Raw genomic sequence first — 26,636 nt, forward strand, 5'->3', positions numbered from 1 at the left:
ACACCTAACTTTGACCCACTTGGTTTCAATATATTTTTAGCTCAGTATTTTAACAATTTTTCTGAAAATAAACCAAATCTGTGCTAGGAGAGCAGGGAATCACTAAGAAATAGCAGTCTTCACTTTTAGCCTACAGGTGGATTATAATAAAATGTCCTCATAATGAATGCCTTCAAGTCTTCAATATCCAGCTGATTAAGTTCATATTTCAAAATTAAAATTCGTCCTTTTGAAAATCCATATAATACATCTGTATGCTAAAGTAGAACTTTGTGTCTTGCGGCTCCCTAAGGACCTCGGGAACTTACGTAAAATTTTAAATAAATACTTCTGACTAATCCTAGAGAAAGTATTTTCTTTGGAAAATGAAACCTCTCTCATCCTTTAAAATGGTCCCAGCCCACTACTAGTCTTTCTTTGGGTGATGACATTTACAAATCTACTGAAATATCTTCTCTGCAGCATCATTAGTGATTGATGCCTGAGCCTACTTCGATTCATTATTCAGCCAAGATTACCTCCATTGCAAAGACATACTAGCCACATGCTGATGGAAATATCATCTGAGATAACAATTATAACCACATGACTTTTAAGCTCAGAGGTGGTACAGAACTCTCTACCTGACCAAGCAAAAATCCAGCATGCTGAAATTAGCGATCCATAAATCAACACTTCAGCTAAAACACATCAAAAAATTTTTTTCACCAGATATTCAAAATGGTACAGGGTGCTATTTCTAGAAACTTCCCTTGCTATCAGTAAGATTACTTTTATATATTTAGCACATTTCTAAAACAGAAAAAACCTATCAGTAATTACTTCTATATATTTAGCACATTTCTAAAACAGAAAAAACTATTGTCAGTGAAAAACTTTTGGTGCCAAATAAATGTATATTTTATATATCCATATATCATCCCAACAAACAGAAACATATCACCTCTGGAGAGCTGAATTTTGAAGGCTCCTGCACCACCACATGGCAAAGAACAAATTTATGTTGTTGAATTTTGTTGATTTTTTCTATATTCTGCCATCTTACCAGGGGCAAAACTCCTACAAGCAGATCTTTCACCAAAGTAAATTGTCAAGGCTAGGATACTAAGGCAATATTTGCCAGGCAAGATTCTGACCCTGTCATGTCGGACTGACAGGAACTTACTGAAATCACAGTGAAATGAATGAAGTTTGTAGGAATTGACTCGTAACAAAATTTAATGTGGCATAACAACAGCCCATGTTCAAAAGAATGCCTAACAGGCAACGGAGAGGAGAAAGGCAGTGGCAGGTGCTCCACCTACCCATCTACCTTTTGGCTGTCAGTCTACCCTCATTTCTGTGCCTTCATTGTGTCCAGACTTTTTCCTTGGAGAATGGCAACTGCAAAGGAGCTCGTAAGTGCTCATGGTAGCAGTAACCAGGCTTACACTGCAGTTGCAACCGGTCACCAAAGCATATACACCACTGGGTCTCAGTCATTCAAGACAGCAAAACATTTTCAGCTTAAAATAGCTTTGTATTCAAAATGGCTTTTTAGAATAAGAATTTTCACAATGTTCACATTTCAGGGGAAAAGAAAAAATTAAAAAATCAAAAAATTAACTAAATAAATGTGATAAGAATAGCAGCACAGCTCAGTTTTTGTGGCAGGATTTTCACTGAAAAAAGAAAAAGCTTTCTGCTACTATAGTTTTTGTATGCAGTCGAAAGCTTTGTTTCAGACCTTTTTACTAGAAAGTAGTTTCAAAATTAAAAAAAAAAGTGGAAATGTCATTATCTCTATCGACTGTACTTCAAACTCTGTTTCATACTATTGAAAGGAAAAAGAGTCTGCTTGTGAATATAAAATATTCTTGTTCTTTATATCATCATCTTGCAGTGATTTTGGCAATACAGAAAAATACCAATCATATATATGATATATATTATATAAATGAAATATGATATTTTATCATATAATATCATAAAAATACCAACCAAAAATACCAAAATACCAATCCCCTAAAAGCTGAAATACCCCAACTATTGTCCAACGTGACCTTATCTGTATTTTGACCAGTATGGCTGGGGGGTTTACGTTTGTGTTTGTTTCCCTGATACAGACATCTACTGTTCTAAATCAATTCCTGTCTCCAATTTTTCCTCTCTCAATTAACACATCATGTGCACCTCAACTCCCATGCCAGTGACCCACAGATGAACTGCAGCGTGCCAGCAAAACTCTTTCCCTGTTCGCTTTATTTATTTTTTAACATGCCATAGCCACAAAAATAATTTTTCACCTGCCCAAATCCTTACAAACGGACTCGATAAACTACCTACAAATCAGATATGTAGGTATCTTATGTATACCACTTATAAAAGCTTTGTCAGATCTCTTCACAAAACATGTATTCTTTTTTTTTTTTTTTTTTTTAAAGAAAAAACATATTCCCTCCATTATTGTACTTGGGTATAGCTAAATAATACAGCAGAATTACTGACAACACTTGAAGCAATTCCAAGAGCAGTTTAATAAACAAGGCAGGCTAAAAGCTGCAAGCTTAGAAATGGTTTCCATACATTACTGAACAAAATGTACTGGAAGTGAAATCTCCATACATAGTAAGAACTAAATGTTTTTTTCTATAATAGTAGCTCTTATATAAAGATGTTTCCTTTGTGACAGCAATCCCCAGCCTAAAGGAAAAGAACATTATGCAATATCTCTTGCGGCATGTAAGAACCTCCGTTTGCGGTCTCAGAGTTTGTCAGCACCAAGGGAAATCTTTATTGCCTGGTACCTGCACCACTTCAATGTAGTTCTTGTTTAAATAATGAGAAAAAATCGTGACATGAAATCCAAGGGAAACTTTACATCTTGTGTAACAACTCCTCCTGTCACCACTACAACATCAAACTTTACTTAACTCTGTTTCAGCATGAATGTTAGGAAGGAATGTCGACTGAGTAGAGCAGGCGATGTTACAGTAAAATCATTCGTATATAAAAAGTCGGGGTTTTTTTCTTTGAGTATAAAAAAGCTGTTTGTAGCACAGCATTACTTTCAATATCATAGTGTTACTGATCTACAGGACAAGAGAGGGCAAATTCATCCCTGGAGCATCACTAAGGAGCACTCTGAACTTAACTTTGGGGTTTCTGTTAGATTAGTTGGTAGTAAACCACATATTACTATTGATTTCCTCATCAAAATCAAGATACAATTTTTATTCCTGGTATATAAATCTGTATTTCAGACAGTCTGGTGTGGAAATTTAAAAATAAGACCTTAATTACATTCCCCGGTAGAGCTGCTGTGTTAATTCAGGACAACACACCCATGTATTTATACAGATGGCCCTGGTGATTATATCTGCCATGTGAAATCTCTACAGGGAAGCTGGGGAAAGGCAGAACTCCTAGGATATGTGCTCGTCTGCCAGTTTCACACTTTGAAATCCTCGGCAAACCCTGATTTATATACCGCCAACTGTTTTCCTATCTGATTAGGCAGTTTTCTACTCCAGTAAGCATGTAAAATGGATGTAGCCAAATTGCCACACTGAGGAGCGAAAAAAAAATATTTATAGTTTAGAAATAAAACAAGCGAGAGGAATCAGGCCTGTTGGGATCATAAAGAGTTTCATAGGGGGCAAATTTCTGATAAATCTGGATTATAGGAATGGGAGGTGAAAGCCTAGTCTTAATGGATAGTCCAGTTTAGGGCATATTTATATAATAAACACACAGACTTAAGAAATGTGTTTATAATAAATTATCTTGAAGGCAGGCTGTTGTCACTTTTCATTGGTTTACACCTCAAACGGGAGGTAAGGTTTGAATCAAATTGGCATCTTACGTGAATATTTCAGTTAACACTTTCAAAAAGTGGATGCAACTTTTGGTTTTTTTTCCTTAAAGATTGAATTAAGCCCTGTTGTGGGAAAGATGAGCACATATAGGAAGTTTCAATCAATATATCCACTAAAAATGAGAGAAAACCTACACTAACTGGTTGTTTTAATTGCAGCATTACAAATAGCAGAGCATGGAGAAAGTCACTCTTCCAGTCATATATCAAGTTAAGCATTTTAAACAAACTCCAGGAGAAAAATTGCTATACAATTTCAGTATTTTTCAGCAGCTTGACAAATACATGCTGGCAATTTGGGGGAAAAAAAAACCCAGAAAGTAATAAATCAGCATGCCAGTCCTGAAATAAACTAAAATATAGCCAAGTGTAGCTCTTCACCTTCCTCTTTAAACAGATCAAAATATAGTCAACATCCTACACTTCGTGTTTTTAACAAATAAGTGTCTTTCAAATTTTCTGGTGGCTTTGAAGCCGTAACTAATTTAAATAGACTCTCAATGAGTACAAGCTATGAGAAAAAACTCAAGAGTATTATGTGTAATATGTTAAGATGGAAAATTAGATTTTGCTTTTTTGACAGAGAGCAGTATCTCTAACTTATCTTCACATTAATGTGATATCCTTTTGTTATTATATTAAATTTATTTGGTAAATGAGTTGTTTAGATTGTTTTGCAGGATGCAGAATATGCTAAAATGTGTTCCATCTCGAAGTAGCTCATTTCATTTTTATCTTGATAATTCTCCAGAGACATAATAGACACAGGTGGCCAAAATAAAACTCTTGAAATACAATTTTTAGTTTTAGGGTTTCTGCAGGCAGATTAGCAATAGTCAGGCCAACTGCTGCTGAAGTAAACATTTCACAGCTGTCTCTTGCAAGAAGAGTCTTTGGTTCAAGGACCAGAAGCCAACACTCAAACTCAGGGACTTAATTATTAGGAAAGTCAAGTTCCTGATTATGTTCTGATCCCATAAACTTTTCATTTCTGGCCTCACCAATGACCCAGCTTCAAGGGGGAAAGGGAAGGGTTCCCCTGCCCGGATTGTTGCCCATCAAATGCAAATCTCCAATATATGCCGATTATTGTGGGGCAGCCACTTTTTGAATGAAAAAGATCATGGCTCCTGTGCTGCGTGTTGAACTCAGAGCTACTGGGTGCAGAGCACTACTCAGTTCATTTAAACAACTTAAATATTTTTAAGTCCTTCTCTATTCTGCAGTTCAGTTGAAAGAGAAGCTAGTTTAGAATAAAATACCAACTGACCGTGTCAAGGCACTTCTGGGCAGACTCAGATACCTAAAAGTGCCAAGGAGCACTTAGGTTTCAAATAGGAGGCTCATCCTAGGGCTACTAAGGTGTAAAGTTGGCAGTCCTAATCATCACTGAGGTCCTAGGTGCCAAGGAAGGAACTCCAGACCTCATCCCACTACGTTTTTCCTGATTTAACTGTGTTCAAGTGCAGCCTACACTTAGCAGGACAGGAACAGTGTGCTCTCTTATAAATGTTTTATTTTCTCTCTCTTTTGTTATTCTTTTTATTTAAAACAAAAAGCAGAGTTATATGCTTTATATATCTAGAAAGATAATACTTTTCTCCCCTCATGGGGGGAGTGAAACATGGAAAAGTGGAACACATTTTGCAGTTATTGCTAGTATTTCCGCTTAGTGATAGTGTTATTAGCTTTGCTTTTCTCCGCGCTCTGGCAAGCGCAATGATGACCAGACTTTCATCCTGCAGGTTGGTGAGAAAATCTAATAACCGATTTTGGCAGACACACTGGATTGAAGCAGTGAGATCTCTTTGTTTCTTGGAATCATGTTTGAGTTTTATTGTCTATGTTGTATATATAACCTATCTGGACCTACAAAGGCACTGTCTGCATTAAAGAAAGTATTTTTATCTCCCTGGTATTTATTGATTTATTTGTTCTCCTTCTCTCCACAATAAATGCTTGAGTTGACAGTTTGTGGCAGGCGAACAATGAGTTTCTGAATGATAAAAGCATCAGCTATCAGGAATGGAACCAGTACTTTGTTTTGTAAACCAAAATTTTATTCTTTATGCAAATCAGCCATTAGTTCATTCCCCATTGATTTTAGAATAATTTCTTGGATCTTTGTAACAGTCAGAAAATCTAGCTTCTAAAAGCCAGTAGGCTGTCGGACGACATGACCTGTTTCTAGGAATTCCACTTCAATCAGCTGCGTCACTGAGAGTTGTCAGACACAATCTTGAACATCAGACTAGGAGAATGGCTGTATATCACCTCCATCACATTCATCTTTTTGATGACTTTTAGCAAAAGCCTCATGAATGGCAAGTTTTTAGACTGATCCCTTGTAACCTGACTAGAACAGATGTGTGCGTTTCTAATTTCAAGGGCACATCAGACAGACCCATGTCTATTTTTGGCTATAGTGGCTGAATTAAAGAAAATAAGCTTGTTCTTTCATTAAATGAACCAATGTATTAGAATACAGAAAATGAAAGGTTTTGTTGGCATATGCTGTTTGAATTCAAAATGAGTTTCCAGCATCAAATTCAAGAGAGACTGCAATTTCACAATTATACTCAATACATTGGATTATTACTGATTTTACCTTTTACTGGTGACGCTCTTTATTAAAAAAAACAAAACCAAAACCAAGCCACGTTTCTCACCTCAGCCAGGAAATCAGATCAGTCCATCATACTCTGTATCCACTGTGATCCATTCAATACCACTTGTATACCACCATTTTGCAAAAACTTCCACACGTTAAGTTTGACTCATTACTCGCTGACCTTATAGGAACTATTCACAGTACATTAAATTAAGCATAAATATATGCCTTTGTAAGCAAGGCCTCAAGATTTTTTTACCTACCAGCAGAGCATCTCCATTTTTCATTTGCAAACTATTGAAGATTTTAGCTCATTACCAAAAATCTTTCTCCAACTCCACAAAGCAACCACAAAATATACTCAAAATTTCCCACTGCAAATACTCAAAAGCATTATAGTCAAATAAGTTTTGTTAAAATGCCTTTTAAATTCAAAGTCTCATTTCTTCATCAAATTTACCTTTCAGTTTTAAGAAACAGATTACTAAATTGCTTCTAAATTACTAAGCTACTGAAAGTACTTTAAATAAACCTTGTTATACCTGTTTACTCCTGCATTCCTTTCTTGTTTATTTAAATGAGACCACAGCACACAATGTGGAAAAGGTAGGCCCAAGAAAATGGACAAATTAAATTTGCAAAGAAATAGAGGATCAATCTCAATTGTTAGGGCCTGGGAATTAATAAATGAGTATTTTATCTATTGTCTCATGCTGTCACTTATTTATCACATTGTCCTAAAGGTTTTATGATTCTTTTAACCGCCATCCAATAGACTTTTGTCTTAAATAGTTTCTGCTTAAAAAGGCACATTTGTCCTCTAGAGTTTCAAGAATAGCTTTTGCTATTGTTACAGTAATCACACGGGTACTGCTACTTAAAAGAAATACGTACTTTTTTACACATTTTACTTAATTTTACTTGGTTCTTTAATCTGCTTCTTTAATTTCCTTATTGACCCTATGCTCATATTTGGAAAAAAAACCCAAAACAAAACATAGAAGATTGTTTTCTGAATCTGGCCATCTTCCTCGGTAAGAGCTGATTGATGTAAGGACTTCAGGACTGGGCCACAACAGCTCACCTGTACTCAGGGAGCCCCGATGGTCTGTGCATGGCTTCCTGCCAGGAACAGAAGTCCTTTTCATGAAAGCGTGAAGCCTCCACGATTTCTCTCTCTTTCAATGTTTTCCATTAAAGAAAACTGAGCAGAAGTCAAAGCTAAAGAAAGTCATAGACAGAAACTTAGATTAGTACACACTGCACATAAGTGCAAAATATTTTTTTACAAATACAATATACTTCCACAGCAAGTTTCAGTTTTACTGAATTGGTGTTTTCTGATAAAACCAAATGTTTTTTGGCCTATATCTGTAGCAATTTCACGTCTCTTTTTCCAGCCTGCATCAGGTGTTGCCAAAATTTTTCCCATTCCTCACCTCTTTTCACCCATGTTAGTCCTGGTTAATAGCAGTGGCTCACATTTTTCTGCTCCCAGAGTTTGATGAGGTAGGAAGACTTAAACAAAGGAAAAAGAGATGCTTTAAGAAACCTGACTTCCATGAGTATGGTAAAGGGCAGATTACAGTCTTTCCTTAAATTAGAAAATTAAACAGAAACTAATGCATGTCAAAGATCAAACAGGCCCGGAATAATCTGCTGCTGCAATTACTACCAACAGGGATTGATTCAGTTGATACTTTCCAAATACAATTTGACATCTCATAAAAATTACAGCTAAACCAACAGAAACTAATTTCTGTTTTTCACAGGTGTCTATCAGGTTATAAACACACCTAACTTATTGGTTGTAATAAATGCATAACGGAAGGATATAGTTTAATATGAGCCATAGACCTTCCGAATCACCTGTGAAAATAAACTGAAATGGAGTATTTCTATCTGTCAGTAACAGTCCTGAAACATTTTGTGGCTTTTGAAAAATTAGATTTTTAGTGCTCTTTGACCAAAGTATTTTTTTTTACTCTCCTTATGATCTAGCTGAGAATGGTCTAGTCATAGAAACATTTCTCCCAGACCATTTAAGAGCAGATCTACTGACTGAGTTATTCTATTGACCTAAATAGTATTGGATAGGACCAAAAATTGTTTTCTCTTGATTTATTGAGATCCTATCTTTATGCACTATTACAGAAAAGTGTTTTCTTCAGTTCGTTTTGGTTTTTTTTTTTCATTTTTCATTTAAATAAACTATTATGAGTTTATTTCAATACCTTGATACCTTGGTGCTCCTCAGAGATTTTTAAAAAATCTTTGGAAAATTTTTGATATCATGTCAGATTGCCATGTACACAGTGCAATAATGTGCAGAAGCAGTGAAAAAAAAGTGGACTTCAGACAGCAAAGTTCTTGTAATGGGAGAATATAGTTAAATGCAAATGCATAACTTAAGTCACAAAGTCGTGTTTTCACTCTAGCACACCCAACCTTTCTTTATTAATTACAGCAATGCCTTTCTTGTATCAATAGTCCATTCTGATTTTGGTGCTAAAGATCTTTTATTATTACTAAAAGAATGGTATAGTATAATCTTTATATAAGATTTACGGTGTTTAAAATGCTGTACTACTTTATATAAAAGGCCAAAAGCTAACGCATACCAATTATGCAAGAAATAAAGAAGTGTAACTGAGATAGAATGAGTGGGTACTTTTTATCTTTATGAGACAGAACGAGTGGGTACTTTTTATATTTATGATTTGGTATACTGTCTTCACAGAAATATACGAGCCACTTGAGTTAAAATAAAATAGACCATGTCTGATCTCCTGGTAGGAAAGTTGGACAAAAACTGACGTAACAAATATTGAAGAAGGTCAAAGTTATAACACAGGAAACTTCTCTCAGCATTGTTTGAAACAGCACTGGACACATTATAAATTAAAGTATAGGAAAATATCAGGGATCATACTTTGGCTATAAACTTTTGCTCTAGGCTGAAACATGGTATAGAAAGTTTCAGCACAGCACAATCCATCTCTTGTAATTACTGAATTCAATTTAAATTACTCCCAAGACAAAACGTCTTCCCTCAGAAACTTTCATATACTTTCATTCTTTCCTATTACTTAAATATCATGGGTTTTTTTCTTTTATAAAACAATAAATTATGCATATCCTTTATTAAGCTTTTCAGTGTTATGAAAAAAATCACCTATTAAAGAGAATTTTTTACTGTATCTTACTAGATTTTCTTTTACTGAAGGAGAAGGATGTGTAATGAAAACTTGTGAAGTTACGATTTCCAAACATACTTGACTAGTCAATATGGGGCCAAATCTTGCCTAAGGAAATATCGATACTGATTAAAAGCAATAGAAGTCTAATGACAAACAACATTTCTTATCAAATGCTCCTGCATTTTAGAAGCAAACTATTACATCTTGCACTGGCAGAATAGAAATAATGAAGCGTATCTCCACTAGTCCCCTAATGACACATACTGCCACCCTGTAACAGCACCCACCACGGGCTCCCAGAGGACACCAGAGCTGCCACGGGATGATGAATCTCAGCTCTCAGAGCAAGGGCTAGCAGCAGTCACTGAGACAGGATGCTGTTTTCTATATAACTCCAGGCCTGCAGCCCCAAACAAATCTCGTATGTTGGGAAACTGCTGGAAACTGAGACTTACATAAAGGATTTTCATTTTACTATAATCTGTGTAAGATAATTAGAACTGTTAAAATTCAGGAAAAGGACTTAAAAAAAAAAAAAGAAATGCCACAGCTTTAAACAGTTTCATTGTAACAGTTGTTGCAAAAAACGCCCAGTATAATGATGAGGCATCATATTAATCTCACCAAAAATATTGGCTAATATAAACCTGCATTGCTGCAATAGCTGCTACTATTTCCCTTCCTCCCCCTTCTCTTGTCTGTTATGCCCTTGCCCTTGAGAGCAGGCCAACTGCTAATACGTGGTGTAACCCTATTTCTATCCTGACGTCATTTTTGACCTTAAAGCATGACTTCAACATACTTAAACTGATTTCAGCTGTGCTACAAAATCAACAACATCAACATTAAGAATATCTTCCATTGTAAACAAAGATCTATGATTGGATCAACTGGATCAGTACAAAAGATCCATTCTTTTTCTACTGGCACAATAATTTAATACTAAGGAGTGCTTATCTTTTAATTGAGACTGAAATCCATTCCTGTTTAGACTAGTGTCTAAACTTGGCACATGGCACATATGCTATGGAAATTCCTTTTAAGCCCTATGAAGGATTTAGCGCTTTAGAGGGATGTAGGTGATTCATAAGTCTCTGAAATTCACTTTAGAAACTTTAGATGCACACTGTGGCACCAGTGCTGAGACTCATTGGGTTACTGTTACACAGCAGAACACATCTCAGCCAAGGACGAAATGGCTTCAGACAGCAGAGAAGAGGTAAATGAGGCATATTATATTTTTCTTAGTGATAAAACACAGTAAAACCAGTTTGGGGAACCTAAGGCATGGTCAAAGAAACTTTGCTACCATGTGATTCAGAATATTCATTTGGTATAATTTCAAAGTGTTCAAATTTGTTCAAAACATTTTGACAAGCTTAATTGTGTATTGCTTGAGTTTATGCCAGTTCTGGTGATGTGTGTGACATTTTATTGTAAGCCTTTCCTATTCATGTGGTTGTTGCAGAGTATCAGACATGTATTAATGATTTTAGAAATGTGCCCAACAGAAGTGAAATTTCAACAACAGAAGTTTGCTATTGGGTCACTGTAAGTAGCTTTTTTTCCTTTTTTTTTTTTTTAAATTCTTTTTTAAGGAAACACACAGAAAAGAGAAAATAAAAACTGTAATTCAAGCAATACAATCACCTAAAATAGCAGATAAAGAAAATAAAACTGTCTTCCAAAAGAATTGTTCTATAGATCACGTAATGAAACTACAGAGGGAAAAAGGCATCTGTATAATCAGAATAATCAAAGGAGTAAGTGTTGTAGAGACAATTAGCCCGCAGCCCACTAGGGGCTACTGAGAAATATGCTACTGACATATAACATGGGATACTTTTAAACACCTCCACGGTACTGCAAGGGAGAAGGCAGAAGGCCGTTCAACTACCTGAGAAGTGTGGGAAACTACTTACTAATTACAATGGGTTATTAACTGTATATGTATGCAAACTGGATATGGTCTATGCACTCACAAACCACAAATAAATAGGTGCAGTCATAAACAAATAGCCATCAGATAATCAAAGAGCATTTTTCATCTGAGAACTACTTGCCCTAAGAAGGAAACAATATCTGACTTCAGTTGCAACTCTAAATGATCTTGAAGAAGCAGTGGGGTTTGGATATTTTTCCCTAAAATATTTATCTTAGAAATGAAATCAGTTTCAGTATCTGCCAGAAATGTTTAATAAGCTGCAAGAAAGGAAAATATAGTATTAAAATAGCAAAAAGTTTTGATTCCTTACGGTTACTTTTTTTTTTTAAGTGTAATTGGGACCAACTGGCCTCATTGCTTCTTATAAACTTAGCAATATTAATTCAGAAAAAGGAATAAAAATGAACAGATGTTTCTCCTTAAAGAAGTCAGACAAAGATTTTTCTTACACAATAAATCAGCTGCTAGTGGATTTCCAGGACACTGCTCCAGGCTAACTGTTTAGGTATGGCTTAAAAACCTGGTTTACCTCTGTATGTATCCAAAACTGGTAAAGTAGATTAAACTGTAGATGAACAGCAAACACTGAAGGGGGAATGAAAAGAGCCATGGGCAAGTTGAAAATCTGAAAAATTGGAAAGAAAATATACGTTAGATATATCATTCTAAAGTTGTGATGATATAACAAAGTACTATCTCAGGAGCTCAAAGCACTGCACAAGATAATTGCTTCTCCTAATACCTCCATAATGTAGACATTATGTAGAATAGATACTGATTATTATGTTACTACTAGATGTGCTATAGCAAATGAGACATAAATTGTTGCAAAAGTGATTTGCCAAAATTCATAATGTGAGCAAGTAGAAAAATCAAGAAAAGAATTCAGAAATCCTGAGATTAGAAGTTTATTCTGAGTACTATACAGAGCAGACAGCAACATATCCTTGATGTGAAGGGTTCCCTTATAGGGAAGAATTATCACAGAGTAAGCAAGGTGTGAATTTATAACACTATAGCTTTTCCATCCGAACTCCCTGCGTGAGCACCATAAGGGCAAGGCAGCTTACTGGGCTTTCAAAGTTAATTATAAATTCGCACCCTAACTTCCACATGGCATCTCCCTTGAAGCCCCGATATATTGCTGAGTTCTAAAGATGTGCTAGCATGAAAACAGTTTCAGAAAACTGCTTACTTATGAAAGGCACTGGTAACTTACATACAGAGTAAAGTCCCAGGAATTTCACAATTAATTGCTTAACTGGCTGAGCAATAGAATAAGACTTCCAAGACCTTCACATGTTAAAAGTCAGTCTGCTTTCTTCAGAAAAAGGCTTATCTTTTTTTTTTTTCTTCTACCTGACGTTGTGTTATAACAGCTGCATTAAGAAGTTAATCCTTCCCTAAAATACAGAGATTTTTTCCTAAACCAAACAGTAGCAGAAGTATCTTCAAAACTTTAAGTCTCTTCAGCTCTCGGGGAAAATCTGGGTAGCACATAAGACCTCCCTGTGAAACACAGCAAAATTAGCAAACTCTGTTTTCAAATTCCTATTGTCCTTCTCACAAAAATCAAATCTTTGAACATCAGAGAAAGCAATCTGATAGCCATGACAGGCCTCCTGAGCCCGGAATTCCTTTAGTGTAGGTCTGCACATAGCATTTAATGCTGATATCCCCTCAGTTTTTGTCAAAAGGCCGACCCAATAGGTAAGATGTCACACTGGAGCTGTGAAACAAATGCACTTCCATCCCCATGATGTGACTGATGCTCTCAAGAAAGTCACCACAGCTGTTTCTCACTGTCACGAGCCAATGGAGGACTAAGGCCCTGCAATCCCAGCTCGGTCTGCTGGCTTCAACACCAGACGACAACTGAAGTACTAGAAAGAAATCCTGAAGTCACTGCAGTTTCAGCATCACCTGCTAGGGTTGGGACAGCTGTGATTTCAAAAGCTACATTCAAAGGCTTCATGGATCACAGCTGCCTCACAAACTCCATGTGGAGTGTTTCTGGTTGAGTGTCTTGGAAGTTCTTTTCCAAGAAGTCAAGGAATTCAAAGGTGGTAGAAGGGCTATGCTGAGCTTCTGGAACGTAGGGAAAAGAATGTAAACAGCTGTTTTGTTTTAATCAGTCTGATCCTCAAAGGCTGAAGTGTTTGCATAATATTTATAAAACAAAAAAAAGAAAGAAAAATTTATTTGGAAGGTGGAATTTGCACATTCAATCCCTAAGAATCACTCGGCCTGAGTAAACTCACAAAAATTGGTAGCAACTCTTACCTAAGCTAAGGTAGAAGCTAGTGAATGCCATCGGGGGGATGTGGCATTTAGGCATGAAATTCTGGAGTAAAGGTGGGCATGAGACTTTTTTAACAGTTAAAAATGCAGATCAGACTGCCTTGTGCAGAAGACTACTAAACAGAAGAGTGACTTTCAAACCCACGATTCTCCATGCTCTGAAACAGAAATGTAGTGCAAGCCTCCCATACTTTAGAAGAAATGCCCTAAACACTGGCATGGAGTCAATCTCTTTTCTGAGTTCCTTTTTCCTCCTTTCTCTAACCTTGACCCCCTTAGTATTTAATTATTAAAAATGGGGGAGCTACAAAAAAAAGAGACTGAGAGATATTTGTCCCACAACAGCCAGAAGGCTGGCATGGTTTTTCTCAAAGGTTATCTTAAAAAGAAGCCAACGAAGAAGTTGGACACATGGCCAGATTTAAGTAAAGCTACCGCAGTTTTCTCTTATTATTGATTGTACCTGTCTAAGGGCATGATAAGAGCAGGAAATTTTTTAAAAGGAATGGAGAGGAAGTTGATTTAAAAAAAAAAAAAAAAACAGATGGTTTTAAAATTATTCATGGAAGTCTTTGCAGGATTTAAAGCAGGGTTAAAAATGGTATGCTTTTCCCCTAAAAGTATCAGAGGCAATTTGGTGATATTTACAGATGACTCAGAGGGGAAGGAAGGATCATCTTCATATTTATTTTCTAACCTACATCTCACAATGAGTACTAGGATTTCCCCGCTAAGTGGTGAGATGAGGAAAATTTTATATAAATCTACAGGTAAATTTGAGACTGACAAAGGAGAAGGCTTTCCTAACTGTCTCATGTTTCCTTGCAATGTAAGCTTTATTTTGCACAGAAAGGATTTCAAAGATCGTTCACAAAAGTAGAACCCATATGGAAGAATGAAAACATCTCCCATACAAAAGATTTGGTTTGTCCTATCTGTGGTTCCACTGGAACAAGAAGATCAATGTCAGGGGGCGAAAAAAAAATCATTACGTAGTTTTTCACTGGAAATGCCAATTCACCAAATCAAAACTACATGGGAATGTACCATCTTTCACTAATCTGTAGAGGAAAAGCTTTCCTGGCTCCAAGATGGCATTTCTGGTCAAAGCTGCAGAAGAACACTTATCACACTCACAGATCTTTTCCCATTTGTGGATTCAGCGCCAGTGATTGAGAGCGAGCCACAATAACTGATAACCTGACGGGAAAGGCGCTCATGGAGGAGGTGGAGAGGGATTCCTGCCTGGGGCTGCTGCGCTCCAGCTGCGCGCCTTAACGCTCAAGGCATTGCCCCTTTTGAAGGGCGTGCGCCCGCTGCACGCTCTACCTTTCTCCCTCTCGTTTGTAAGCAAAAGCTTACGAACCCTTCCGCTACAGAAAGGGAAAATCTTGAAGCTCCGGCGGGTTAGTGGGAGGGCTGGGTTTCCCGCCCCGAGCCCCTCCGTTTCCACGCTGGGTCTCTGGGGCCACCTGCCGATGCGGCCGGGGCCCGCCGGCGGGTCTCGGGTTCCGGGGGCCCCCGGGCGATGCGGCCGGCGCTCGCCGGCGGGGCGCGGCGGGGCGCGCCTCGTTCACGTGGGCTGTGGGCTCTATGCTTCTGACAGGGCTCTGCAGGAGTTGAGGGTCAGGGTGGAAAAAAGCCCCCTCCCTTACAGATCCCAGACCTGGCAGACCCCTCCGTAGGTAAGAAGTGAACTTTGTGACTCGGTGCTGAAAAGAACAGTGTTACCTATTCCCTTTCCAGATTTATATACGGATGTTTCTGCCGCTGTTAAACCAACAAGGCATAATTCAACCCTTTATCTAAACGTATAGTCTAAAGCTATCAAATTATTATGGATCTGTTATTTGCAATCAAATCTTACCCTTGGAGGAGAGTTAAGAACTGGTACTCATAGCATTAAATCGTAGCTGTTCAAGGCGTGTATGTTACTTTCTCTGTTCACAATGACGCTTTAACTAAGCGTTTCATCAGAAGCAAAGATTTATATAGCACTAGCTTGCTGATTTCATCTTAAAAATGAATATACATTTTTTCCCACATCTTTTTCCCACAAAATGGGCTCCGACCCCACCTCTCAGTCCTAACAGTAGGTCTGCTTCACTACGGTCCCTCCACTGGAGTAACAGAAACGCTGTGTGTGCAAACGACATGAAGCAATACACATTTGGTTCCAAGTTCGGGAGTACATCTCACACCACTGATTGTACTTCAGGCATGTTTTTCTCTTCTCTTTCATTTCACATCTTTTCAATCAGCTCGAGCACAACCCACACAGATTAATATGCTGATTTATTTATCTTATAACGTTTAACTTAAAACACATACAGAGCTGGCAGCAGAACAGTCCCACAATCCCACATCATCCACCACAACTTTCTCACAGCCTCCACAAAACTGCATGTCAAACTGCATTCAACAGTACACATTCAACAACATCAGATCACTCTCAGGGAGTAACTAAAGGCTTCACTGAGTTTCAGCTTCGAGGAAGATGCATCCACGGGGTTCTGGACAAGTCTGGCGGTCCAAAAAAATAGCAGTGCTATTAAGAATTAGCAAGAATTGTGTTCATGCACAGTAAGGCTTTGGAGAAAGAAAACTGGCACACCTCTCAAAAGTTCTAGGGGGAGGTAAACCAATATTTACATTAATCAAATGTCTTGGCTAATACCAAATATTTGGTGGAAAAAACACTGCACACAAAAGTATTACGGATTCCTAGGCTGGCTCCCCTTTGCTCAAAGCAAATGAATTTTAAATGAACATATATTATTTGCCAAGTGATACCAGTGCGGTCCTGAGGATGGTCTTCAGAATCTAAGGTGGCCAGACATCTTGGCCTTCCTGAATATTTTATGCTCTCTGAGGTATCATCCTCAAAACCACGCAGGCAGGCAAAGTGCTCATGCACACACCCATATGCACACACAGGCTTTTTGTCTTTTTTGAATTATTGTTTTTTTTAAGCATTTGCACATATGGTCCCAATGGGTAAACGTGCAAAGGTTAAATCTTTAACATGGCAGTATTTACATAGGAAGCAGAGTTGTGACAGAGATGCATCCCTTCCGCTATTGTTCATTATGGCCATTTAAATTTGAGGCACTCCTACTAGATTAGATGACTATTTTCTAAACAAAAAAATAACAAGAATTTACAGAGAAGACTTTAAGAAACAAAACTAATAGTATCTGTTTCACAATTTCCAGAAGAACTAGTCATTTTTTTGGAACCTAGCACTTTAACTCATCTAATGTCATGGGCTTGAAACAGTTATGAACAACAGGCTAAGTCCATGCTCAGTTATGTGAGCATAAATCCAGACTAACTTTACTGAAGTTAATGGAGTTACACTGGATTTGCGCATGTGAGCACACACTTTTGGCTTTGAGTCGTTTGCTCATAGGCTAGTTGTAGAGATTGCCAGAGGACTGTGGGTTTACTCCACCACCAGTATTATACCTCATTGGAGAAGAGCATTTGTATGTTTTATATATACAAAAATACATTGAACATTGCTTTTGAACTCTAATTCTAAAAATTCAAATTTTGACGTTATTATTCTTTTTTTAAAAACAAACAACAGCCAACCAACCAAACTACAATCTGAGTTAAAAAATAGAGTCAAGAGACAACATGAGAGCGCAACTGAGGAAATCAGCAGCTATCCCGGCCCCAGAACTAAACAATGAATAGTATGTTACATTTATGAATGTATTCAGAAATATACATTTTTAAATCTGTAAATGAGTACTTGTCTTAATTTATATTGCATATGTACACAGCTCATCTTTTAAAAGAAGTTATATCTGAAATAACGCTAGGTAAAAGTAGTGGCATACTGCCCTTACGTACTGGAGTACTTAAACGTGACATGAATGAGCAGAGACAAATAAATACATTTGCATGTCCAAAGCAATCTTTAGTAATGCTTTCTCTCCCTTCTCCTTTCAGTTATACAGACATATTCTAGAGTAGTTGTGCTATACTCTGATCTTTTCCTGTACTTATGCATGAATAACCAAATGAAAAAAATTGTCCCATTTTATCAAAAAGTTATGAAAACATAAATGCAGGGTTATAATTAGCCTTCTTAAACTTAACTACTGTATCTCTTTTCAAGTTTGCTGTAAAAACATTAATGAATGTATTTTTAAAGATTATGATTCTCAGATTCTTCAGTTTCAACTTCTGTGCTTTCAGTGTCAAACATCTTAAATAATTTACATGTTTTTCTTCAAAGGGAAATAAACACAACGTTTTCACTTTTACTAAATCTTGTTGATATTAATTTGTTTGTCAAACCTTGTGCAACTTACCCAGGAGGTGTATTTCTGCAGTACAGATTGTCTCAAGGCTGTGAATAAGTTGTAATCTTCAGAACTATGATGTACTTGGTGTGCTGCCCACAGTATATTAACCTCTGCAAAACACATAATTTCTAATGAGGTATGTACTAGAGAACAAAGCAACATTTGTTTCCCAAGGCCTTTTTTCTTAAGCTAAAAGCAACTAATTCCCCAATTTACACTTTGCTATTTTACCACAGTATAGCAGGTAGTAAAACCTAATGTACAGAGCTGAGTTTGGGTAGGCTGGGTTAAATGTCAGTAAGTGGACACAAGTCAATGTAACTTTCATGCTGAGGAGGGCGAGGCTGTGGCAGGAACTAAAATCATTGCTGGAAGAGCAGAAGGATGCGCGAGATGGGAGTTAAACAGCCCGAAAGCCTGAGCTGAGTCCTGATAACACGAGTCAGTAGGAGCTCTGTTACGGGGTTCAGAGGGACAAGGACTGAGGATGCTTTCAGGCCTGCATTTGTTTACTGAAGTTACATTTCAAGACTGGAAGGGGGCACAAAATGTTCCAAAAATCTTACGCTTCAAGTTTAAACAACTTAACTGGTGTCTGCTGTTATGCTTACAGTTTTCTGGAACACGTAAATCTTCAAGCCCACTTGTACCACAGACCACAAAACACAGCCATTGCCTGCCCACTAGTGACAAACGGTCAAAAAAAACAAATCGTTGCTTGCTGGGAACTCTGGACCCAGCCAAAGGAGAGCAGTGGCTCTATTGTGTTACAGTTCAAAAAAAGTTGCTGGAATAAGGGCAAAACCAGTGTCAGCCATGTCCTCTGAAGGCATGTCACCTCTAATGCACTGCAGTGAAGACGACTTCAAAATCCTGATTGTATTTCAAGGCATTTTCTCATTAAGTGCAGATCTGGGTGGCCCCTCTGCATTGTATATTGATATCTGGACAGTTTTAAATGGGAGGTTAAGATAAAAATGTTCATGGCCATCAGATGTATAGCTACGAGGATGACCTTAATTATAGCAAAATGAGAAAGTGGGTGGTTAATGCAGCCCAAATAATGCCTATTTAGCATAAACCTAAATTTAAGGTCACATGTGTTTCCAGGGATGAAGTATACACAAAGCCTCAGCTGATTACAGAAATTAAAAGTGAACTGGCTGTCCGCCAGCTGCACACTCCCATTGCCACCGACTTGTTTCACCAGAGCAATTAGAGAAGTGCCTTTGGCAGATATTAGAATCGCATTCACAGAATGATCTTATAATGCGTATTTAAAATCCTGAAATTATCTGGTGCCAAGCTTACATCAAATAGTTTAGGTCTGGTGATTAATATGTACTTGCAATGTATAGTAATGCCAAAAAATCCTCTTAATGAACCTCAAGGTGTCTTCACCATTTCAGGGGACTAGATAGTCTTGTAACAGGAGGTAACAGTCTTGAACGCTAGAAACTGAGAATTTTAAATCTAATGAATTTTGACAGTTTGGTAATTTACATGACAACATCATTTTTGAATGTTCTCTAAGTCCTTGAAAATCCTTACAATTGCTGAATTAAAACTGTAATTTCAACCATCATAAAACACTTAACACTCAATCTGAGAATTCTTTCTTCTTTAAATGCATTTGTTCCTGAAGGAACAAGTGTTCACTATATCAAGAATTAGGGATCTCTCTCAAAAAAAAAAAACCCCAACAACATCTTAATGCATCTCTGCCTACTGAGCTCACTAGGAGATGAATTATTCAGGTGAGCTTCAGTACTCAATAATAATTTGTATTTGAAATGTTTCCCAAGACCTCGACAGAAGCTAAATGAGTGAACAAAGCATCTGAAAAGGTGGAGGTTAAAGACCTGTCTCCTTAGTTGTTTTAAAAGCATTTACTTCCTATCACAAACTGTGTGTAACACAAGCCTCCACTCAATGAAGTACAGCTGTACAAACAGGGTACAGTAACTGGATCTTGCTTCTTTCCCTCAGTCATTTTTCAGCATTGTGAAAAGTTCAAGGAAGGGAATCTATGATGATTTTTACAGTCTACTTTCATTGTAGTTAAGGTCAAATGGTTTTCAAAATGAATTACTAAAAAGGCATTTTATTAGCATTCATTTTTCAGTTAAACTGCCTCTTACACTAACAAGAATATGGAATAAGGTAAATGAATATTGGTAAAATGTTAATCTTTCAGATGTGCGAGTCAGCTTAAATGATCTATCATTCAAAAATATACCACAGGAATATTAGGGACATAAACAAACAGTTCTGCCACAAGTAATTTAACTGCTAAAGCTATTTCTGACTTCTGTTACAGCTAAGTAAATTAAATCCTGCTCCTTAATCCTATTCTTGCTGACATCAATGGCACAGACTATGTTAAACTCCTTGGCAAAATAGGCAGAGTTGATGATCGGAAATAGTTTTTGTCTTAAAAATTTATCTGAAGAAACTGATCATCAATAACTTTTTATTTGAAGCAAAAGAATAACATCACAAATAAGTGTGAAATAGATCACCCCAAAACTCAGTTTGTAACCATTAGTACATTAAAAATATTACAATCATAACGCCTAAAAGACATCTCACAAATGTAAGAAACAGACCAAGCACTCTTTGAGGAATACAGCTGACTGCTCACCAACTACCCGCGACAGAAACCGAAATGTATGTGTCTATAGAAGAGTTGTGGTTTCATTTTTTCATTCATAATGATGATAACTTGAAGCAAAATGAGAAAAGTTACTTGAATGAGAACGAAATTATAAAAGACTCTCTCACATGCACTTTCTCATGCGTATTATTATGTAATGACCAAAAAAGAGAGCAAGATGGAAATATGGCCAATTCCAACAGGTTTTTTTAAAAGTCTATGTAGAAAACAGGAAATATTACTGCATTTTGTAGATCTCTCCAGTCAAATTCTCCTGTGAAGCCACAGGAAAAAAAAATAGATGATGGAACTGGAAAAGCCACCCAGACAATGCTCTAATGGATTTTTTGATGTTTTCTAAGTCAAATGTGATTGGTAAATACCATTAAAAAAATAAATAACTGCAATATATATATGCACAAAAACGCTATTTTTCATTCAGGAGAATGAACATCATAGAATCATAGGATAATTCAGGCTGGAGAGAACCGCAGGAGGTCTCTAGTCCAACCTCCTGCTCACAGAGGGACCACGTTTAAGTTCCTGAATACTCCACCCAGTTGGGTCTTGGAAACCTTCTGCATCTTCTGCTATTACGAAGAACTATTTCTAACAGAAGATAAAGGCGGCACTTCCATTTCAGGTAGTTGTAAGGAAAGTTATACAAATTATAACCTAGAACAGCAAAGGCCTCCTTTCCTAGTGTAGCTTTCCCCAGGTTCCTGTTAATGGGTGGAGACCTGATGAGCTATTTGCATCTGGGGAAGAACAGAGCAACTACATCCTACATCATTATTATTACCATTGTACAGAATCAATGAATATTTTCTTCCATCACCCAATATGAACTGTAAAAGAATCAGCATTAGTGCAGAAAGAAAATTAGTGCAACACGGGAATTGCTGGATGGTGGACAGGTTATCATCTGGCCCTCAGTTTTCACTCTAGCTCTTTAAGTCTCCATGAAGTTATCTCAGAGTCAGACCTGCAGCTGCTAAAATCAGTGAGCTCGAAGCAGTTCAGATATTTGTTTCCTAATACTAATTCTAAAGGAAAATGAAGATTTGTCTTTTTTAGCATTAGTCCAATATATGAATTCTGCTGATAGAAGAGAGAAAATGAGAGGCTGAGGGAAGTGGCCTGGAGAAGAGGAGGCTTTGGGGGACTTAACAGTAGCCTTGCAGCACCAATGAAGCACTGGTTATCAAGAAGCTGGAGCCAGGAGAACAGGTGAAAGTTTTCCCTCAGTATCTACTTGAATTTAACCAAAAACCTTCAGCTTGACTATGCTTCCCATCTCTTACAAGATTAGACACCTTCGGTATTCTGTGAGGAACTGAACTATAATTTACCTAGCTAGGAACTTAGAAGATAGCAAGATTACATTTACTGTGCCACAGATCACCACATTACGATGAACTCTGCAAAGCCAAGCATGTGGCAAGAAACCCCTCGCCCACAGCATGGTCCCTGCTGACCCCAGAATGGAAGTTGCTGCTTCCTAGAGCAGCCGTAACCTGCAGAGCTTCAGAGGCAGGTACTCTGTGCTGCGTTCGCCTACAAGCAATAGAAAAGGGATCATCGCATGGGTCTACTTCTCTCCAGTCAGAATCAGTAGAAACCCCAGGATGACTGAGGAAAGCAAAAATGGCCTGGAAGGTAAATCTTCCAGTCAGTCCTTTTCTACGCATTTCAACCCTCCCTACAAAGATAAAACAGAGAAGAATACATAGTATTTAAATAATTTCTCCACTAAACTATTAGCTTTTCTTATTCACAAAACAACTGTTTGATTATTTACTATGCTCCTGCCTTGTTCTAATTGATCTGTTCTGTTGATGCTTCTGAAATGTTTGAATAAATCTCTTCTCATCCAGGGCTTCTTCAGAGTCTCATTCCCTGCTGGATTCTACGCTTGCATTGAATGAACAACCACTGAGACAGAGCACCACTTAAGTTTTGTTACTGGGAGGGACAATTACCAGATTTTTTTAATAAAAGTTGGCTACAAAAAATGTAGTTTTGGGACCGAGAGTGGATGCCTTTATTAAAATTGGGAAGTCACCCTAGAATCCATTCCACCTCACATGAAAACAGAAATCTACCTACACAGATTAGTTATCATCTTCACAGCAGAAGTAGATATGGTCTGTGCATGACTCTCCTGTTTAGTCTGTTGCGGTGTAGTCGCTCTTTTGTTACTCTTCTGATCCAACTTTGCTTTATGTTTTTTGTTTTAGTCTTGTTCAATAAGAGTTGCAAGATAGGTTATTTGCCAAAAGCCTCTGCTTCCTTCTTATTAGAAATACAATTCTTACAGGAACAAATTCTTTCCTCGGTTACGTTAGTGTAAGCATAGGGCTGTATGGGTTTACTAAGAAAAGGATTAGATCCAAGGAATTTTTCTGGAAGACTGTATTATATACCACACACAAAGAAGCGTGTATACAGGGAAATGTACACTTTTAGTTTTTGTTTAATAAGACACATTTTTCTTACATTGTGGCCTTGGCTACAGCAAGTGTTAGCAGTTTGTATTCTCAGGATGATCACATATGTAAATCAACAAGACTAGCTGTAAGGAGATCTGCGTTCAAGTGGTGAATTAGACTTGATTCACTATAGAGCTTCAAACAATTTTCTTAACTTTCTTCTTCTGCACATTTTTATTGAGAAGCACCTATCTGTGCATGTACCTGACACAGAGCAGTTCTCAGCATTTAGAAAGTAGGAGTTCCACTACTGTTTAGAATAATAGGAAAACCAGACTATGTTAGCCTTTGCTCCCAGAGTCTGTGTGTCAGGAAGAGAAGTGGAACAACGCAGAAGCACCTCAGCACTATCTAGTCCTCTTTGGTTATATTGCAATGGTTATTTTGCAATGGTTTTGCAATTGGTTATTTTGCAATTTTGGTTATATTGCAGTACCCAGGTAATTCCAGGATAGGCAATCATACGGCATGTCACACAGCCAGTGTCAAACAGAAAATAATGCTACCATGAGACACTCCAAAACCTACGTAGTTGCAATCCAGCAGCCTAATTAGGAAATTTCACTAGGCGTTCAGCATCTGATCCTTCCGTGATGCGAGATGTGCTTTTTCTGTGCTTTGTTCAGTATTATCTCTGTTTTTCAGCCCTCTTCTTAAATTACCGTATGCGGTCAGCAAACTATTTAGTGAGTGGGCTAACTTATAATCAAGTAATACATGGTATATGCTCCCATGGCTTACAAGCCAAAAATTGGAGCAACCTTCTACAAAACCTGCCTCCAGAATCTGTCCACAAGCCAAAACCTCCTGCTTGATCTGCTGCCATACCAGTTGAAAAAACTGCTCCCACACAAAAAATCCACAATAAGATCTGCAAAACTTAAGATGCAGAATGGTCTAGGGAAATGTGGGAAGAATCAAGACATGCCAAAGTATTACATATGCTACCCAGAACAAACAACTGGCCAGATGATATCCCTGCTTCGCAAAAATCTGGGGGACTGTGAATTATACTCAGATACACTTCTGGATTTGTAAAATATTTAAGGTATCATGTGGTTAGGGAAGCAGAGCTTGGCCAGGTCAAAAATAATGGTCCTCTCAATCCATAGGTGCCCTATGTTATTTCCTGGCATCCTCATAAGCATAGGATACCAACAGAAAGGTTAGAAAAAGCCACAGTGCTCCTGAAGACTCAGTCTCTTCTAGTAGGAGTAGTTCCCTCAGAAGCTAAGCTGTATGGATCAAACTTCATGCAACATAGTTATATCAATATAAACAAGAGTAAGAGTCTCAGTCAATTACATTAGGACAGTCCTAACCCACGGCCTGTAAGCTTTTCATATGGTTGCCAGGAATTGAACAGTCTCTTTCCGCACATGCCACAGAAAAACACAAAGGAATAAAGTTTATTAGGTAAGGATTCAGAAATTAATTCACAGTGACTCAATCTCTGACTTCACTCATAGTTTTAATAGAAAATGAATGTGCATTCCTTCGTGGGGAAAGATATTGAGAAGATAAATGATCCAAAGCAATTTTAGCATGCAAATGTTGGATTTGGACACTTCCACAAAGACAAGTAGGAAAAATTCAAGAGATGAAGAAACACACAGAAGGAATTAAGTTTTAGTAATGTGTATATGTGTAACCTCTGAAAATAGTGGAATATTTGGCAAGTCTTTCAGTAGTACACAGCAGGTCTCTCACACAAATTCTGCTATATCAACTTCCCCGACCAACCTGTTTCTCACACCTTCCTGAAGCCAATTGTTCAAGTTCTCTAGTTGCTTGGAGCAGTTCTGCAGCTGGTTGAAGTTTTGTTTGCCTGAGATCTGGGCGATCTCTGTAGCAAAGATCTGAGTCTCTGGATTGTGAGGAACCATGACGGCAGCAGCTGTTACACAATCACTTGTCTCTTTCGTGGGTGTATAAGGCTTGATTCAGGTACCCTGTTTTCCAGTTTTTCTGGCTTTTGTACGAGATTCTCTAAGTGTCTGAAAACAGCTCTGATTGATTGTACCAAAAAATAAATTGGTGCCGTGGCAGTTTCAAGGATAACTAAATCATAGCACAAAATGCTGTTTGTGAACCCAGTCCCAAGCCCTGTCAAGCATTTCCCAGCATAAGTCCAATCTTTGGCCCAAGTTCTTCAATTATCCTTTCTTCAGTGAGGGTTCCTACTGGTTATAGCAAGGTTTATCCACCTTACACCCTCACAACCTCTTGATTGAGTGACACAGTGTATGTTAACTTCTGCAGCTCATTGATGTAGCAATTTTTTGCAGCACTTAGCTCTTTCTGCACCTTTTTTCCTACAAAGAGGAGCATATGGCTCATTAATTGCACAACTATAAATCATCCTGTTGGTGAAATTAGATTTATATATTAAAATAAAAACCTGCATCAAATTTCTGTATAAAGGAGAAGATCCTCAGCAGCTGGTGCAAAGTGACTTCTATAGATCTATGCCACTTTATACAAGCTGCAGACTTGACTCAAGCTTCTCCAAATATGACCAATTACAAAACTGGCAATCTTTAGTTCTGAGCATTTGCCAACCTGTATAATATAATTTGGTGTTACTGAATACTGATGTCAAACTGTGCTATAAATGTGTGAAACACATTAACTGTGACCAAATTAGCACTCTACTCCTTAGCTTGATGATAAACAGAACTGAGACTAAATTAAATAAAATTCTTTTTAAAAAAAGTTACTTCAGAGAACCTACTTTTTTTTTTTTTACTTCAATTCTTTTATTTTTTTTTTTTCCTTCCCCTTTTTTTTTTTTCCTTCCCCAAAAGCGTGTCAGCCACTGAAATGTCAGCTTATGCAATTTGAGAACATATTCATCTTGGAGGATCTTAGAAGGAAACTGCTGGAATGAAATGGAAAAAAAGAGAAGATAATTCTCCTTTTGTTTTTTTTTGGTGGGGGGTGGGGGTGAGAGTTCTTATTCTCCTGTATTCTGGGCTGTCTCTACAAAAGATTGATGTCTGGTGTCACCGTTAGGAAGTGCAAACTGTTCAGCTTCATTGCAATCTATGTCCTCATCCTCTTGCTCTGCAGGATACCACATACTTTGGCAGGCAATATTCAGATGGGAAGCACTTTAATGGCAAGAAAGGATGCCAGTGAAACCTTTTCCCACAATGTTCAAAACTCTGAATGTGCATACATTAAAGCAACATAAAGCTGCAGGATATTAGGAAGAAAACAATAACTGATACTAACTCAGCCACATTAATCTTAC

At 37.5% G+C, this 26,636-nt stretch overlaps 1 protein-coding gene across 1 annotated transcript in view; it reads right to left on the reverse strand.

Moving 5' to 3' along the window:
- The window catches only part of AGMO (alkylglycerol monooxygenase), a 193,181-nt gene that overhangs the window by 95,936 nt on the left and 70,609 nt on the right, over positions 1-26,636 (reverse strand). Inside the window, exons 4-5 of the mRNA XM_009281045.1 lie at positions 18,239-18,342; positions 12,142-12,237 (exon numbers count right to left, since the gene is read on the reverse strand). Coding sequence (XP_009279320.1) covers positions 12,142-12,237; positions 18,239-18,342 — 200 coding nt within the window. The remainder of the gene's footprint in view (positions 1-12,141; positions 12,238-18,238; positions 18,343-26,636) is intronic.

Source organism: Aptenodytes forsteri, unplaced genomic scaffold, assembly GCF_000699145.1.
Source record: "Aptenodytes forsteri isolate BGI_AS27 unplaced genomic scaffold, ASM69914v1 Scaffold292, whole genome shotgun sequence".
Lineage (NCBI taxonomy): Eukaryota > Metazoa > Chordata > Aves > Sphenisciformes > Spheniscidae > Aptenodytes > Aptenodytes forsteri.